This window comes from Loxodonta africana, chromosome 7, assembly GCF_030014295.1.
Source record: "Loxodonta africana isolate mLoxAfr1 chromosome 7, mLoxAfr1.hap2, whole genome shotgun sequence".
Lineage (NCBI taxonomy): Eukaryota > Metazoa > Chordata > Mammalia > Proboscidea > Elephantidae > Loxodonta > Loxodonta africana.
In genome coordinates, this window is record NC_087348.1 from 105,498,239 (window position 1) to 105,517,522 (window position 19,284).

General features: G+C 38.3%; 1 protein-coding gene across 7 annotated transcripts in view; it reads left to right on the forward strand.

The window, feature by feature from the left end:
• Positions 1-19,284, forward strand: part of TMEM135 (transmembrane protein 135) — a 274,512-nt gene that overhangs the window by 181,425 nt on the left and 73,803 nt on the right. For all 7 annotated transcript variants that reach the window (XM_023558535.2, XM_003418551.4, XM_064288810.1 and 4 more), the window contains one exon: positions 4,654-4,700. In XM_023558535.2, the coding sequence (XP_023414303.2) occupies positions 4,654-4,700 (47 nt within the window). The remainder of the gene's footprint in view (positions 1-4,653; positions 4,701-19,284) is intronic.

Consider the following 19,284-nt stretch of genomic DNA (forward strand, 5'->3'; position numbering starts at 1 on the left):
TATCAGGGAAGTTTTCTGCCAACAAATCTTCAACAGTTTTCTCTGTATTTTCCCTTAACCCTTCCTTGTTCTGGTATTCAGTCACTCTCACGTTACTCTTCTTGATAGAGTCCCACATGATTCTTAGGGTTTCTTCATTTTTTTTAATTCTTTTATCTGATTTTTCTTCAAATATATTGGTGCCCAGTGTTTTATCTTCAGTCTTACAAATTCTGCATTCCATTTCTTCAATTCTGCTCCTCTGACTTTCTATTGAGTTGTCTAATTCTGTAATTTTATTGTTAATCATCTGAATTTCTGAATACCATCTGTGGATTCTTGCAGTTTGTTAAATTTTTCATTATGTTCTTGAATAATTTTTTAATTTCTTCAGCTGCTTTATCTGTGTGTTCCTTGGCTTTTTCTGTGTGTTGCCTGATCTCGTTCCTGATGTCTTGAAGAGTTTTGTATATTAATCTTTTGTATTCTACATCTGGTAATCCCAGGAATACATCTTCATTCAGGAATGTCCTTGATTCTCTGTTTTGGGAGTTTGTTGAACAAATCATGGTCTTCTTCTTTATGTGATTTGATATCAACTGTTGACTCCGAGCCATCTATAGGTTATTGTATTAATTTATTTTATGTTTGCTCCCTGTGTCCTAATTTCTTGCTTTGTTTTGTTTCAATATAGCCAAATAGGCTACTAGAGTGAATTAACTTCGTTTTTGGAGCCTCTGAAGCACTAATGCCCTGTTACCAGATGGTAGAGCTGTTACCAGGTATATGAGCCTAGGAGTCCATTCACTACTCTTGTATAGATTCAGCTCAGGTGTCCTGATAGTCACCTAGTGTGTGGTGTAGGCTTTTACCTACTGTCTTAGAGGAGCCGTGGTGATGGGTGTATGCACTGGTTTCTGGTAGTGGTAGGGGGTCACACTCTGAGGAAGGCAGGGGGCTGACAGCCTTTACCCAAGTGTCAGTGAGGAAGGAGTATCTCTGTTCTTTAGAGCACTCTGGTGGGTAGGCTCTGCAGCGGTACCTTAGGCACCCAATGCTTATATCTGTAAGGACCAGTAGACACCACTGTCCTTTCACGGGTGGCAGTGTGTCATAGATGGAGCCTCCTGTCCTCAGGCCCCTGGTGTGGGTAGGTGAAGTCTGTGTTTAATAGGCAGTGCGGTATCAGACCTCCAAAACCTATCTCTCCACAGCTGAAACAGTCAGACCTCAAGCAGATTTGGCCTTGCAATATAATAGCCACCTGGATCCATGTAGGTGTGAGAGACAAACTCTGTGGATCACTTTTGACTGGACTGGAGCCGCTTCTGCTCTGAGCTTCCAGATTAGGGGAGACTGCAGAGTATTTTCCCCCCCTGTTTGTTAATTTGTTCCTTCTCCCAGGTCAGGAAAATGATTCATGGAGCGCAGCAGGTTCTGTCTCAGGCCCAGGGAAATCAACTGTTAATGAAGCCGGCTGGGGTACAGCGGGGAGAGATCAGATAGATAGGAGAGAGTTCTTTCAAGAGAAGGGGTTATTAGATTCGCACACGGTAAATTAGAAAAAAAATCACTTATCTTGTGTCGAGAGCGCTGTTTTATCTCAGGTTCCAGAGGCGTGTGTAGCACACGCTGGCTGGGTCCCCACCGAGACTGCCCCAGGGGGTTAGAGCTGTGTCCCACACTTGCCTGCTTTCACTGAAGCAGCTGTGTCCTAAACTCCACAGCCAGTCCTGTGACTGGCATGCTAGGGGGTCGGTGTGCTGGCTCTTCAGTTGCCTTCTTTTGCTAAAACATCTGCGTCCTAAATGCCACAGCCACCTCCGTTGTAGACATGCCACAGGATCAGGGGTGCGCCACTCTTCTTGCCTTCTTTTGCTGAAGCTGCTGTATCTAAAGGAACTGCCATCAGCCCCACCACAGTCAGACCAAAGAACGGCACCAACGAATCGGAGCTGAGGTGCTGCGCGGGCTTGGCAACTTGTTGCTGCTTCTGCTCCATCTCTTCCTTCCTCTGTCGCTCAGACTGATTCCTTAATTTTGCCTTCGATGTTCAGGGTTTCTAGCTTGTCATATATATAATCGATTCACTTGTTTTTTCGGGTTTTTTTGGTAAGAGGGATTGGCAGAAACTACTGGCTAGTTTGCCATCTTGGCCCCACCTCTCAGCACAATTTTGAGGGAAAGAAACTTTGGACATTTTCTCTAGAGAAGGTGGAGAGTGTGGGAAGATTTGCGGGGCACTTCTGAAGAGATTTGTGAGTGGGATTTGCAAGGGGGACATTGACTAGTGTTGGGAAAGCATGAGACATTGAACATTTGGGAAGGATGACATTGCCGAGAGAGGACAGAGATAAGGAAGTTAAAATTGAGTTTATGATCTGGACCATTGCTGGCAAATTATAGCCAGGAAACAAACTCACTTGGACTTTAATTTATAATTGATTAATCAATAATGGCAATAAGGGTAAGACAGTATATAGTAGGGGAAACCACTACAACTTGTACAAGGCAAGGTCATGGAAGCTCCATAGACACATTCAGACTCCCTGAGGGACCAAATTACTGGGCTGAGGGTGTGGGGACCATGGTTTCAGGGAACATCTAGCTCAATTGGCATAACATAGTTTATAAAGAAAGTGTTCTACATTCAGCTTTGGTGAATAGCATCTGGGGTCTTAAAAGCCTATAAGAGGCCATCTAAGACACTCCACTGGTGTCACTCCTTCAGGAGCAAGGGAGAATCAATAAAACTAAAGACACAAGGAAACATTAGTCCAAAGAACTAATGGACCACAATTACCACAGCCTCCACCAGACTGAGTCCAGTACAACTGGATGGTGCCCGACTATCACCACTGACTGCTCTGATAGGGATCACAACAGAGGGTCCTGGACGGAGCTGGAGAAAAATGTAGAATAAAATTCTAACTCACAAAAAAAGACCAAACTTACTGGCCTGATAGAGACTGGAGAATCCCCAAGAGTGTGGCCCCTGGTTACCCTTTCAGCTTAGTAATGAAGCCACTCCTGAGGTTCACCCTTTAGCCAAAGATTAGACAGGCCCATAAAACAAAATGAGACTAAATGGGCGCGCCAGCCCAGCAGCAAGGACTAGAAGGCAGGAGGGGACAGGAAAGCTGGTAATAGGGAACCCAGGGTCGAGAAGGGAGAGTGATGACATGTCGTGGGGTGGATAATCAGTGTCACAAAACAATACGCGTACTGTTTAATGAGAAGCTAGTTTGTTCTGTACACCTTTGTCTGAAGTACAATAATTTAAAAAAAATCAACAACGGCAAATTATTCTGTATCCTTTGGTTTAAATAATGTTTCAAAAAACAGTTCCATGACCTTTATGCATCATGCGTAGGGTATTTTTTAAAGTCAATGGAAAAGAGAGAGAGAGGAAGTGAGGGAGGAAGTGGGGGAGGCAGGGAGAACACTGTTTTTTAGAGAAGGAAAAATTATATATATATATGTATATTTTTTTATATATAAAACAGTAGTAGTAATTGATACTCATCCTTTTTTCGGTTGGTATGTTTATATGTTTCTAAGTCACTCAGTTAGTATTTATAATGCATTATCTTAGGCTAAGATGACGAACTTGCAAGCTTGATCCTTAATAGCAAAATACTTTCTTCAAATTGACTAGAAATTATTTGTGTTGAAAGTAGCAGAACATTGTTTTCCATCATTATTTTCATTGTTCCTTGTTGTCAGCCTTTTGCATTGTTGAAGATTGTTCATTTGTCATTTGCGAAGGTTGGGATGCCATTGCCGGTCTTTTTGCTAATTAACATGTTATTATCATGTTAACAAATTTTACAACCTCTGTTTTTGTCATTTAAAACACCTTATAGGGTCGCTAGGAGTCAGAATCAACTGGATGGCAGTGGGTTTGGTTTTTTTTGTTTACAGAGATTCATTGTCGGCATAGCTAAACCTTCGATCAGGCCTGAGATTCTGGATTCCTCTCATATATTAGTATGTTGTAACTAGCAGGATGTGTTTGAGGGAAGCTTCTGTAATACAGATTTTCTGTGTGTCCTTATGCCTGCTTTCAGAGAAATTTTTTTATAGCTAATTTTTTTTGTTTGTTTTTAATCTGCTTTAAGGGATGATTGTATTTTTATTAACTTTTCTTATTGATTAGAATTGGTTTACAAGTGGACTGTATTTTACATTTTTAAGAAATCTCCTTATCGTGTTATAATAATCAGCTTTATGATTTCTTTGCTGACTTTATATAAGAGCCATTGTCCTGTTCTTAACTTATTTGCTTCCTTAGGCATTTTTACAAGCAGGTTAAGAAAGTGAGTGTTCTATTTTGAAGCCCACGTTATCCTTGTACCCACTCTATATAACTTGTGTGTGTATATGATGATGTACGTATAGTTGTGTGTGTGTATATGTATATAAATATAAATTATAATACATGTACCTATTGTAATATGTATATCATAACTTTATGCGTGTAATTATTATAGGCTCGTTATTTTCCTGATGTGGTTTATTTGAAACATAGAGAACTTGATTTGTGACTGATTAGTTTCGTACTTTCTTTTATTGCTTCAGACAGAAGATTTAATAGTGGATATTTTGGTTTTGTAAGTCATACGAATGATGTCAGTGTTCTTTTGCAAGTAACGTATTTTCTCCTTGTTGTAGGTCCTTTTGTTCTGCATCACAGCTGCCATGTACATGTTCTTTTTCAGGTATGTTCTGTTATGCCTATGTATTTTAATAACAAAAGTAGTGTTCCTTTGTGATTTTTCATCAGCCAGGAAACTAAAATATTTCCCAAATAATTCTGCCCCATAAATGGCATGAATCATTTTTTCTAGACTGGTCAGAGATAGATCATTGCTCCGTAATAAGTAGAGAAAAGAGAAAGAGATGGAAGGAAGACTTGTTTCCTTCAGTATATAATCACAGTGTGGCGATAGGATTTTTGATTAGGGGGACATTCCACTTCATAAATTTCAGTTTCAGTGATACCAATAATTCCCTTTTTTCTCATTCGTATTGCACTCATTTTGATAGGATCTTTCTCAGTTTTTCTGGATGTATGCAGAATTCAACCACAGCAGAAAGTACTAAGGCCTTTAAAATTTGCACTTGACAGAGGACTTTGTGGATTTTTAATAAGATGTATTTGATGGGTATATTTATTTATTTATTTATTTTACCGAAATAAGAAAATTCAACCATACCAGAATTTTTAAACCACTAATTTCTCGACAGAACATCCTAACAAATATTTAATAAAACATAATTATGTTAATTTATTTTGACTATCAAAATGTTATATAGAAATATAAAATGTTATTCTAAAGGAAGAGCCAGACTGTTAAAAGGGGGGGAGGGGAAGTATAAACACTCTAGGTATGGGGGACTTGATATGCTGAGAATTGGTACTGAGATGTGTAATATTTTCTGTCAGTCATTAGTAAATGAAAAATCACTGCAGCTGTCTGGTAGTCTTTGGAAAATTATTTGGTCTATCATTCTTAATGAATATATCTTTATGTACACCATAATATTCCTGTGGTCCTTTTCCTTTATTTAAATTATTTAGGGTTGGGTGGAGAAGCTAGGAGCAATGACTATTTCTTTTCATCTATTTCCAGAATTTTCATACTTGTATTCAGACTCATTATTAGGACAAAATTCCAAAAAAGTTCACATGGTTTATCTTTATATTCTGTCCAGTCTGAAGATAAAGCATTCTGAGTAGGGAAAATTTAATCCTAAAAAAATCAAAAAGTTAGAAACATTTTTCATTGACATGCACAGCAGGGAAATACAATACCGAGGTAATTTTCTTTTTTGTTAAAATTCCCTACAGAACAGGTAGTTAAATGAAACATTCCTTCCCAAAGCGGCACTTAAAGACAATATATCTAGTTAACATTTAGCATTTCTTAGTCGTTAGAAGGTTTTGAGGTTTAAAATGTAATCGTGTATACTGATAATGCCCAATTTGTAGCAGGGTTCGGGAAATTATGTTTTGAAACTGCTGCCATCAACATAGTATTTTTGGTGTAGAAAGAAAATCAGCTCTATAAATATGTATTCTGGTGCAGAGCTGCAGAGCCTTTTCCTGTTTCAGTCACGGAGTCTGGGTTAAAAACAACAGCTTTAAAATACTTTCCAGAAGGCTCAATACAAGGTTTAAGTGCCAAGATAAACAGTTTCAATTTTCTGAGGAAAGAGGTTGTTTTTCTCCCAAAAGAAGCACTATCACTAAATTCCTCGTGTTCTTGGCAGAAGTTAGTTTGAATAACTTAACAAAAGAGGTTTGGTAAATGGTAAAATAAAACCATTTGTGAAGCGCTGCAATCAAACTAAACAATGTAATGTGTCTGAAAGCCAGCATGTGTTAAAATGAGCAATCTTGTACATAGCACTTGGCAAGTCCAATCACATTAGAATATATTTTATTCCTACAATTCAACTTTGTTATAAATATAACTATTTGAAGGCACGTTCATTCCATTCATTTGTATTTATTTTTAGAAATCAAATTGCATAAAATTGGATAATTAAGTATCTAGTGATGTAGAGCCTGTGGCTCGATTTATCGTAACCTCCTTAGAGAGGGGGTTAAGGCAAAAATTTTATGTTTGATATGAGTCAACTTGTGTTTTTATCTTAACCTGTAAATTGGAAAAAAAAAATGAGACCCAATTTCAATAGAGAAAAAAAATGTGCCATAGACTTTTTTTTTTCCTTAGAAGTAACTTAAATAATTCCATGAGAATTTTCTTTCAAAAACTTGCTACATCTTTGTTTTTATGACAATAAAAATGGTATTTTCAGGTGGTTTTCTAAATGTAAATATTTTGTTATTTTTTACTGATGTCGAGGTTCGAGAAGTGAATGACTCATGTTACTAAATCTCTTGTGTATGGAAATTTACTACCCTTGCTGAAGTCACAGCAAATCAAATATTTGTAGGTAAAAGAAATAATAAATCATAGTATTGCCAACAACAGTGACAGATCTTTGAAATAATTTTAATACTTTTTTTCTTGACAATGTTAGTACTACTTTATTAGCCTTGGCCATTATTATTAGTGGGAGTTTTTGGCAAAAGAATACGTAATAAACATTTGGATGAATGATACTGAGTTTAAAAAATTTAATGATTACAACTAAAACTTTTAGCTTTACGGAAATCTCATTGACTTACTGAAAAACCTAAATGTGCTTTGGGCGGTTCTATGGTGTAATAGAAATTGCACAGTCTTTGATGCCACACAGCAGAAATCTCTCTTTAGACTTTGACTGTATCACTTACTGATTCAGTGACCTCGAGCTTTTCTCATCCTAAATTTTTCATCCATAAAATGATTCCAGTGGCTATGAGAACTTACTCGCTACAAGAAAATAATACTTTTTAATGGTATTTATGTTTCTAAGCCAGTCCTTAAAAGTTATTTAACCTATAAATGAATTTATAAAAAAATGAATCTATAAGATGTACTTATTTATAGTGCCAAAATAGTGTAGAAACAAATAGTATTTATGTTAAGATTTCTGTAGAAAAATACACTGATGTCTAGTGTATTTCAGCAAATGCAGGGGTATTGGGCATTATCCAGTTCTAATCTACTCCACAGCCTCCCACATTTGGATCAAGAGTTGGGAGCATAGGGAATGGGAGTTGAGGGAGTAGAATGACAGAATTGGAGCTCTTAGAGCATGCTTTAAGTAGTACAAACCAGCTAACCAAGAGATTGGGATTATGGTTTAAAGTGGGCCTTGCCTCTCCCTCTGCTTCCTTTTTTCATTCTTCTTCTCCGTCGCTTCCCCACTCTGATGCCATTCCGATTAAGGATATATTGGGGCAGAACAGTCAGTGGGACTGGGGGAAAACGAGTCTTGGAGGTATAGGGTGGATGGGTGGCGTGGGCCGGGGTGTGCACACAGGGCGAAGAGGGAAGAAATGTGCTGGCCCTGAATTTTCAAAGCAGCAAGATTTTGTCTTTTTCTATCCACTGCCAGCGTTACTCTCAACTAGTTGCTGGTTAGGACATTGAAAATTGAGCACAAAGATCTAGAAAGGTTGAAATGGGCAGAGAACGGAACGAAGCAGGATAACTTTTTCTTTCATATTCCTTCTTTCATGCAATTGACTCTGTCTCACTTCCTGCCTGTAGGGAAGAGAACAATGATGAAGTGGAAGGAAAAGAGGAAGCAGTTGGTAGAAGAAACGGGGTAATAGGAGGTCCTGGTTATGTTTGGCTAGAATGACCATTTGTATTAAAGGATATGCATTCATTTTGTGTTTGTCTTCAGTATAGTTATAAAGCAATATTTTCCAAGAATTTGCTTGCATATCATCTGCTTGGTGAATTGTGAAACTGGTTGAGAACTTTCAAACTTTCTAATGAAATGCATTAATACTTCAGATCTCTATTAACAAAAATTGATTTCTAGACCTTGCTACCCCAACGTGTAGGCTACCTATTATCTCAATGCAAGCTTCCTTTGTCTTAAAGGAAAGCCTTTTAATGGGGATCTTTTAAAATGAAGTCTGAAATGATAAACTTCTGTGAACTAAGTTTATTATTCACTTTTAGCTCAAATACTACTTTATGATGAAATATTAGAGAACCCATTGTATTAGCCAAAATCAGGGATTCCAGCTGTACATTCTTACATACTTACATACCCCAATCATAATTATAACTTGTTCCATCCCTTTTAAAAATATGAGATAAAAATAATTTGGAATACACAGTACAAATTATAAACATAGAAGCTGGAACCTGTTTAGCCATGAAAAGATGATGAAGTGCTTGCAGATACTGTTAGGAATCACGTCTGGCGTTATTGAGCTGAGTTATGATATGGAACAATATGATGCCTAAAGAGTTTTTTAAATTTCAGTGTTTATGATTACTATAAAAAGATTCATTGTGCTTGGTAAAGATTACTCTATAATGAGACATGATGCCTTGTGAATTAGAAAAGCATACAGCAGTGTTTTATAGAGCGTATTAGGAGGCAAATGGCCTTAAAATAAGGTTATATTAATGTAATTTTTTGTAAAAAAATGGAAACCTTGCCTCGTTTTATGTACGTTCTCTCCCCAACTCCTCAAATGAGATATCATAACTGCATTAGGAAAGTCTAGGAACTTTCTGTGATTAGTAATATGCCCTTATGAAGCAGGAAGCAGGCCACGCAGCACAGACAGTCAAACGCAAAACCTCCTGTTTAATCTACACCAACCCCACACGCATACTCACTCGTGCAAACGTGCATGTGTGCATGCAAAGATGTGAATCTTATAAGCTGTATAATGAGTTCTGATACCAGTCTGCACTTCTTCACTGGCACACCGGCGCTAGCTCTTAATGACTAAAATAATGATTCCAGTACAAGATGGACTATTCTTTCAAGTTTTGAGGATCTTCTGTGTGCTAGAATGTCTGCTTCTTGCTTAAGGAGCATTATTGCTGATCACAAAGTTTTTAGACTGGATTTTGCTAATAATAGCTGTTCAAATTTGAAGCGGTTAAGTTATACTGCTTGCTTTACCAGTTATCAGGAATGTTAAATTCACTACTGCTTTTTTAAGCCTGAGTGCTCTTTTTTTCTCTTATTTTTTACTTGCTTGAGTTCTCTCAGTGGTATCAAGGGACACTGTAGTGTAGCAGAGTTGGTTAAGGGCGTGAACTCAGAAATCAGTCTGTTGGTCCAGATCCTCACTCCATCTTACTTGTGGTGTTGGGTAAGTTACTTAGCTTCTCTGTGCCTCAGGTTTCTCACCTTAAAATGGGGATAGTAATAGCCTCGTGGGATTATTGTGACTCTGAAATGTCTGGCATGTAGTAAACACTCAGTAAATGCTAGCTGTTTTTGTTATTCAGATCTGAGCTGGAAAGATCACACATTGTTTATATGGAATACCCACAATAGGCAAATCCACAGAGATAGAAAGTAGATTGGTGGTTGTGTAGGGCTGGGGGGGGACGGGGGTGGGGCGGGGAGGGTGACCCCTAACGGGTGCAGGTTTTTTTTTTAAGATAAGATGAAAATGTTCTAAAATTGATTGTGGTAATGAGTTCAAAAATCCATGAATGTACTAAAAACCAATGAATTTACACATTTTAAGTAGTTGCAAAGGCCACATGATACAGACCATACTCACGATTATGTGGCTTGTTAGGGAAGCAACAGGCTACAACTCAGGATCACGATCAACTTGGAAGTAACAACATATAACTCAGGAGACAGGATACAGGTCTTCAGTCAGGTCAGCTTCCAACCAAGACAGCTTTTAGCTTCTTCTCTTGGCTGTGTCCGCAGGCAGGCTTTATCTTGGCTGCGCCCTCTGCTGGGCCTTCGCTCAGGTGTGCCCCACAGGCACACGACCTTTCTCTTGGCTGTGCCAGCTGATAGACCCTCTCTGGGTACCTGCTTACTTGGGCAAGTGTTACAGCTTTTTATATTTGCTGACAAGTGCCCGGAGGTACCCCACTCGCAAGCCTCCTGCCCAAAGGCCTCAACTCTTTCTCTCTCCTTGGGTCAGCAAGCCCACTGCAGGCCCCTCCTGGCGATCTCTTGGTTCCCACCTGCTCCTACTGCTGCTGCCATTTCTCTGCTGCTGGGCTCTGCAGTGGTTGCCGCCGTTTCTCCCAGTCTCCATTGTTACAGCTCTTTCTCCTGTGTCTAGGAAGTTCTCAGCTCAGGGACCCTGGGTCCAAAGGATGCACTCCACTCCAGACTCTTCTTGATGGTAGTGAGGCCCTCCTCAACCTCCATGGGATTGGCCCTTATAAGCCTATCAGGAAGCCAAAACTGACAATACCCTAGGTAGGCCACAGCCACTTAATTTGCATAGTTCCCAAAAGGTCACTTAATCCTATTGGGTAGCTTTATGCACCCTGTATTTTGCATAGTAGACTAACCAATCACTGCAAAGTGCATAAAGTAGACCAATCACAGGGTAGGCTGCAGCCCAGCCAATTATTTTTGGCAGAATTCATAAACCCAAGGCCAGAAAGGCTATACAGTCATGCGTCACTTAACATCCATGATACAGTCTGTGAAATGAGATGTTATGTGATTTGAACATTGTGCAAACACCATTATTATTTTCTTATGACAACTTGAAGATAGTAGGAGTGTCTGTTACGAAGGGACAGGGAGGGCCTGGAGTTCTGCTCACTGCTGTCTGGTCCGCGGTTGGTGGCTCCATCCTGGGTGAGTAAGGGCTCAGTAAGGGTTCACGCTGAGCTGGTGGAGCCTGGGAACTGGGCCTTTAGGTAGGCCCTAGGGCATTCAGGAAGGCATTAGGCCCGTTGGAGGCCCAGATAGCCCTGCAGGCCCAGTTCACTGAGGATGAGGTCTAGGGGCACAGAGCAAGCCCAGGGTAGGCTCCCCAAGCACAAGCTGGTCTGAGGTGCAGAGGTGCAGCTTCCTCCTAGCTATGTCTGGTTACGTCTGCTATGTCCTGTTCGGGATTTCTGAATATATGCAGTTGGACGTTGCCTGAATGGACATTATGTGGCATATGACTGTATATAAGGGAGACCCATTACACTGCAATTATTTTGATAGATTATATATTGATAATGATTATATTCTGAAGAGCAGTTATTTTACTCTGTTTTCTGGTTTTGTTTTTTTTTTGGGGGGGGGTGGGGGAGGTGTTTCAAAAACACTGTCCTTGCCATGTTAAATTATTGAAAGGAATAGAAGGGTATAGAAGAAAATTATATTAATATTTATTATTCATGTATCATACCGTGTTTTTTTTCCTTTCTATAATTAGACATTTTTCAGAAGTAGCACAGATAACAAAACTTGAAAATACCTGGATTTATTTCCATCCATTTTCTTGAAAACTTCAAATAAAATATCTCTGGAGCCTTATTATTCATGGTATGTAGCTTCAGTGACAGGGCTTACCAGAAGAGGAAGTGTACCACCTACAGCCAAGCTGAACTGAAATTCTCAGGAAGACAGTATTTTTTCCACCATTGTCAGTTTTCAGCACAGATCCTCTTTCAAATGTGTGATTGAGTCACAGAACCAAGAAAGTGTTTACCTGCAAAGTGAGCTGGTCAAAATGGGAGAAGCTTTTAAGTTCTAAAATTTCAGCCATCTCTGTCCATCCCTAGACAAAGGAAAAAGTGAGTCTTGTCTGTTTTTTATGTTCCCTTGTCAATCACAAAGCCTCTTTGTATTGGTAGGGCCTTGATGCTGACTGAGTTCTGGCTGTTTGTCATGTTCCTCTCATCCTAAAACGCGAAATAAAAGAAGAGCACACCCTTGCCTTCTCAGGCCTTGGAGAAGAAGTTGCTTGTGGCAGTCCAGGACCTCTGAATTCCAGCTGAGCTGGAATGTTTCCTGAAGTGATTTGAAGTGGAGTATATAATTCTTACGGTTTTGAGCTCCTTAGGCACTGTTTCAGAACAAAACTGATACCACAGGTCAGATGATGGGAAGCAATTGAGCTTGTTAGATTTGATTTTTTTAATTTATCACAAAAGCATTAAGCTCTAACATTAGAAGCATGATTACTATCTTAACTTCTGTTTCTTGCTTGAATGTTAAAAATGCTTTTTGAATTGGATGATTCTAATTTCTAATATTTTAGATAAACTTACCTTGTAGGATGTCATTTTAAGATATTTTCAGAAATTCTTTTGAAAAATAAGACTCTTCACCTCACCTTTTAAACCGTTGTGATGGATTGAATTGTGTCCCTCCAAAATGTGGGTCAACTTGGTTAGGCCATGTGTGGTTGTCCTCCATTTTGTGATCTTCTTATGTGTTTTAAATCATAACCTCTGCCCATGGTTAAAGGGGATTAGAGTGGGATGTAACACCTTTGCTAAGGTCACATCCCTGATCAAGTGTAAAGGGAGCTTCCCTGGGGCGTGGCCTGTACCACCTTTTATCTTACAAGAGATAGAAGGAAAAGGAAGCAAGCAGAGAGTTGGGGACATCGTACCACCAAGAAAGTAGTGCCAGGAGCAGAGTCCGTCCTTTGGGCCTGAAGTTGCTGCGCTGAGATGGCCCCAGACCAAGGGAATACTGATGAATCATGAAGACCTTCCTCCAGAGCTGACAGACAAAAAAGCCTTCCCCTGGAGCCGGCGCCCTGAATTCAGACCTCTAGCCTAGTGGACTGTGAAGAATAAACCCCTCTTTGTTAAAACCATCCACTTGTGGTATTTCTGTTTTAGCAGCACTAGATGACTAAGACAATTTTCAGCAACTTCTACTGGTGTGAAACACATCAGGAGATTTATTAGTAAGAGTGCTATAGCTGCTAACCAAAAGGTCGGCAGTTCAAATCCACCAGGCGCTCCTTGGAAACTCTATGAGTCAGTTCTACTCTGACCTATAGGGTCGCTATGAGTCAGAATTGACTCGATGGCAACGGGTTTACCTTGTTGAAATTACTTGAGTCCTAAGAATTTTATAATCATGAAGGTTTTTGACCACTTTACTAAATTTGTTGGCCATTTCTTTTGGATTTTAGTTTACATCCCTTATAATTTTTTATTACATTTTAATGATCAGCTTGGACTAGGCATAAGTGTAAGTTGGACTAATGTGGCTTTCACTTTCTTAAAAGAAGCAGACCTAATAAAATATTGTGATAGTTTTTTTTTTTTAACTGTTCTTCAAAAAAGCAGAAATAAAATAGTATTGATATGGTTGAAAAGAAAGGTTTTGTTTCTTATCAATTTTGAGGCAGTTCTCTTTATTGATTCCTAAGTACCCATCTGTTACCTATGTTCAAGAGGTATAAAATGTACTGTTACAAATTTAAAGAGAGTCTTCTCAAACTTTAATGTGCAAGCAAATGACCTGGGGATATTATTAACAGGCAGATTATGACTCAGGAGCCCTGGGGTGGCATCTACAATTCCAGCAGTCTCCCTCCCGGCGATGCCCGTACTGCTCTTGCTAGGGTAGCATCCCAGTAGCAAAGCTATAAATTACCTCAAGAAATAAATTAGGTAATTTTCCTTAAAATCTGTAATTAAAAAAAAAATTCAGAGAATTTAATTCCACTGCCTTGCTTGGTAATCTGTTTGACTAGTTTACAATATATGGAGTCAAGGCATTTTCCCCAAATATCTTAAATCTCTGCAGTAAAAGGGAAAAGGTCTTACTCTAAAGTCCTTTACTCTAAAGCAGAAAACAGCTATTCATATGATTTCTTTAGAAGCTCAAAGATTGTTAGGTCTCCAGTAGCTCCCTCTTGCTTTTTTTCTCAACATCGACTGTTTTTTAGCATTTCCATGTATATTTTGCCGTAATTTATCACCCCAGTTTTAACTGCAGATCATCTGTGCCTAATAGGAATCATGAATCTGTTAGTAGACGAATTGATGAAATAGACTTCTCTGATCTAAAATTTATTGTCTATCAATCTCTGAAAGAAAAGAACTAGTAGGATCAAGTCTTTTTTAAATTTCTTAATGTAGCAGTAATACATAATACATTATTTTTAAAAATTCAAATAATGAAAAAATACATAGAATAAAAAGTGGAAGTTCTCATCCTTTTCTCTACCCTCCCGCCTATTGCTTGTCAGTTGAACCCATGTTAAAATTTGGCATATATTCTGCCAGAACTCATTCTGTACATATTATGTATCTATACCTAAGTATATATTTTTAAATAGGATTATGTGTATTATTCTGCAGTATTTTTCTATTTAAAAAATGCCTTAGGCTTCTGTCCACATGTCAGTCCTTACAGATCTACATTGTTCTTAGGGGCTGTTTAAAAAAAAACAAAAACTATAAATCTGTAAATAATTCTTTAAACCCTATTAACATTTATACCACTTGCAATTTTTCACCATTACAAACAATACAACTTCTCAAACAGCCACTTAAAAATATCTTCATGTACATGCTTCAGTATTTCTGTAGGCTGGATAGACGTAGAAATGAATTCTCCTGGTCAGATTTACTAGACATATTTAATTTTAATAAATACTGTGAGATATCCTAAAAAAAAAAAAAAAAAGCAGTGTCAGTCTATTTTCCCTCTGAGAATGCTTGTTGATTCCCACCACCTAGCTCATATTGGTAATTTTTACCTTTGTCGATCAAATGGGCTAAAAGGTAATAACTTATGTTTACTTTGTATTTCCCTCATGCTAGTGGAACATCTTTTCGTAGGTTTATTAGCAATTTTGATTTTATGCCCTCTATTTTATTTTATTCATTTTTTATTTCTAGGTATTCATTTTTTAATTTATTGTGTTGATTTGTAGTAGCTCTTATATGCTATTAATATTTTTTCCTGTTATATTGTGTTATTTGGTTGTGTAAACAACAAAAATTTTAGTGGTGTATAGCAACAAGCAGGTTGACTGGGCCAGCTCTGTTCACGCTGCAGCGCTGTGGGTCAGCTGGGGTGGCTCTGCTCCCCATGTGTTTATTCTGAGGCTTAGGCTGAGGGGGCAACAGCTATGTAGGGAAAGCTATCCTCGTGGCAGTGCATGAGATTTGTTTTCACTGATATTATGTCCAAAATGTTGATACCTGTATACCTTAAGTACTTTAGTTAGCATACATAAAAGTTCGCTTGTTTACCAAGGGATTTTCCCTGAGTCTGAGTTTCCTAGCTGGAGTTCTGAGTTGTTTTTGTTGTATAAACCATACTTCTAAGATGCTGTCTTTCCAAAGCAGTCAACTCAGTGTTTCCATGGAAGCAACCTTTTTTCCCTTTTTGGTTTATGTAACATGTAAGGCAGTTACATAATTACATTCACAAGTATAACTGACACAAATACATTTGGGACAGACACAGCTGACATTTGCCAAGCATGGAGCTCCACTGATGTGAACAGAAGGGTGTGTGGTCATATTTGGGAGTGGTGTTGTTATCTTTGAGCCATCAATGTGAACATTAGAATGTTTTGCAGAGAGAAAATAGTGAAGTTAAAATAAATTTGTCTTATTAAATGTAGTATCTTAAATGGAAATTGGATAGGAGAACTTTTACTGTAAAGAGCACATTTAATACTAACTTCTGACTCTTATCTTTAACTCTACTTTACTCGTCAGGCTGTATCATTACTGTCCTCCTTTCTTGTAGGATTTTTTCTATGTCTTAAAGCTCTCAAGATTTGGCTCCTATTTATCCCACTCCTTTGTAACTTATCCTAGTAGTGCCAAACCTCAAAGTCATACTGTTCCTGTAGGAGCTAGGTGATATATTTGATATATATCTTGATGTTTATGTATTTTACCCTAAAAATAAGCAAAGTTTAAGAACCCATGGATTGTATGCTGATTTATTCGCTATGAGTCGGCTCAACGGCACTGGGTTTGGTTTTTTTTGGTTTAAAGTTCATTTTGTATGTTATAAAATGCCCTAAAAATACTGTCCTTTAAACTGAATGATATCAATAATTAATGTTTCAGGGGAATCACAGATTTTTAAAGTAGGAAGCAGATTAGGGATTATATAATAATACAGCATTGCCACTTTGGCAAGGAAACTCAATCTCCCAAGAATTTTTGTGATTTCACTAAGATCACAGCAGCAGCTAGTGGTAGAATTAGGAGCAGAATTTTATTTAAAAACAATTATTTAAAAATTATTTAAAAACAGTTGAATATTATTTGAAAGATACATGAGAGGCATGGTAAAAGATTCAGTGTAATTTTTGTACTCTTAAATACTGCAACGTTATGGAAAGCCTTTTTGAGGGGCTTTTTGAGTTTCTGCGTGGCGTAGTGCTTAGGAGCTACAGCTGCAAACTGAAAGGTTGGCAGTTCAAATCCACCAGGTGCTTCTTGGAAGCTCTATGCAGCAGTTCCACTCTGTCCTGTAGTCACCATGAGTCGAAATCGACTCTACAGCAACAGGTTTAGTTTTTTTTTTTTTTTGGCCTCACTCTAAATCTGCCTCTCTCTCCCTCTCTTACTCTTCCTGTCCCCATCTCCTGGTTTCTTTTCTTATCATTTTGGGGTTTTTTGTTTTTCTGCTTTTTGCCTTCATATATAATGTCAAGTAAATAACTAGTAAGGTGTTACAGCACCTCACATTAAGTATCCATATCATTTTAAGTGTGACAAATGTGTGTGTGACTGACATTTTAGAATGGAGGTAAATTTGTTACTGTTTCCTTACATGTTATTAATATTTTCTTTTTAAGAGGAAGAAACTATACTTCCTCTTTAAATTTATAATAATTTTTAATCTTTTATCATGAATTAAACTCTTCTTTATGAAATGTAAACAGATATGTATTGAAGTTGATTTGAACAACAGTCTGAACATTTTAAAAATTTCAGCCGTTTTAATCTCTACAATGTAGCTTCAACCTTAAGCCCACTGGATATAATTAATTATCATTTAATTCAGTCTTCCAAATCTGAAATAGGGTAATTTGAGCAAGGAATCAGAAAAACCTTACCTTATACTTTATTGTGTATTCACTGCCTTTGAGGGCATTATTTTGTTTCTCTTATTAAAGTTCGTTTGGTTAAAAAATAATTGACTAGATTTCCAAAGTGATTTATAAGCAGAGATTACTTGTTTTGTTAAAGCTATGAATTTTTTTAAGTTTTACAAGATGGACCTAAAATTTGGTTGTAGAATATGGGTTTTACATTCTTATATTTCAGATCAAATTGGCCATGGTAATGTTGTTGTTAGGTGCCGCCGGGTCGGTTCTGACTCATAGCAACCCAGTGCACAACAGAATGAAACACTGCCCGGTCCTGCGCCATCCTTACAATCATTGTTATGCTTGAGCTCGTTGTTGCAGCCACTGGGTCAGTCCACCTCGTTGAGGGTCTTGCTCTTTTCCGTTGACCCTGTACTCTGCCAAGCATGATGTCCTTCTTCAGGGACTGATCCCTTCTGACAACATGTCCAAATTATGTAAGACACAGTCTCTCCATTCTTACTTCTAAGGAGCATTCTGGTTGTACTTCTTCTAAGACAGATTTGTTCGTTCTTTTGGCAGTCCATGCTATATTCAATATTCTTTGCCAAGACCACAATTCAAAAGTGCCAATTCTTCTTCGGTCTTCCTTATTCATTGTCCAGCTTTCACATGCATATGATGCCATTGAAAATACCATGGCTTGGGTCAGGTGCACCTTAGCCTTCAAGGTGATGTCTTTGCTCTTCAACACTTTAAAGAGATCATTTGCAGCAGATTTACCCAATGCAGTGTGTTGTTTGATTTCTTGACCGCTGTTTCCATGGCTGTTGATTGTGGATCCAAGTAAACTGAAAGCCTTGACAACTTCAGTCTTTTCTCCGTTTATCATGATGTTGCTTATCGGTCCAGTTTTGAGGATTTTTGTTTTCTTTATGTTGAGGTGCAGTCCATACTGAAGGCTGTGGTCTTTGATCTTCATTAGTAAGCGTTTCAAGTCCTTTTCACTTTCAGCAAGCAAGGTTGTGTCATCTGCATAACGCAGGTTGTTAATGAGCCTTCCTCCAATCCTGATGCCCCATTCTTCTTCATATAGTCGAGCTTCTCAGATTATTTGCTCAGTGTACAGGTTGAATAGGTATGGTGAAAGAATACAACCCTGACGCACACCTTTCTTGACTTTAAACCAATCAGTATCCCCTTGTTCTGTCCCAACAACTACCTCCTGATCTATGTAAAGGTTCCTCATGAGCACAATTAAGTGTTCTGGAATCCCCATTCTTCTCAATGTTATCTGTAATTTGTTATGATCCACACAGTCGAATGCCTTTGCATAATCAATAAAACACCGGTAAACATCCTTCTGGTATTCTCTGGTTTCAGCTAGGATCCATCTGACATCAGCAATGATATCCCTGGTTCCACGTCCTCTTCTGAAACCAGCCTGAATTTCTGGCAGTTCCCTGTTGATAAACTGCTACAGTCGTTTTTGAGTGATGTTCAGCAAAAATTTTGCTTGTGTGTGATATTGTCCTATAATTTCCACATTTGGTTGGATCACCTTTCTTGGGAATAGGAATAAATATGGATCTCTTCCAGTCAGTTGGCCAGGAAGCTGTCTTCCATATTTCTTGGCATAGACGAGTGAGCACCTCCAGTGCTGCATCTGTTTGTTGACACATCTCAATTGATATTCCATCAATTCCTGGAGCCTTGTGTTTCGCCAGTGCCTTCAGAACAGCTTGGACTTCTTCCTTCAGTACCATCGGTTCCTGATCATATGCCACCTCTTGAAATGGTTGAACATTGACTAATTCTTTTTGGTATAATGACTCCGTGTATTCCTTCCATCTTCTTTTGATGCTTTCTGCGTCATTTAATATTTTCCCCATAGAATCCTTCACTAT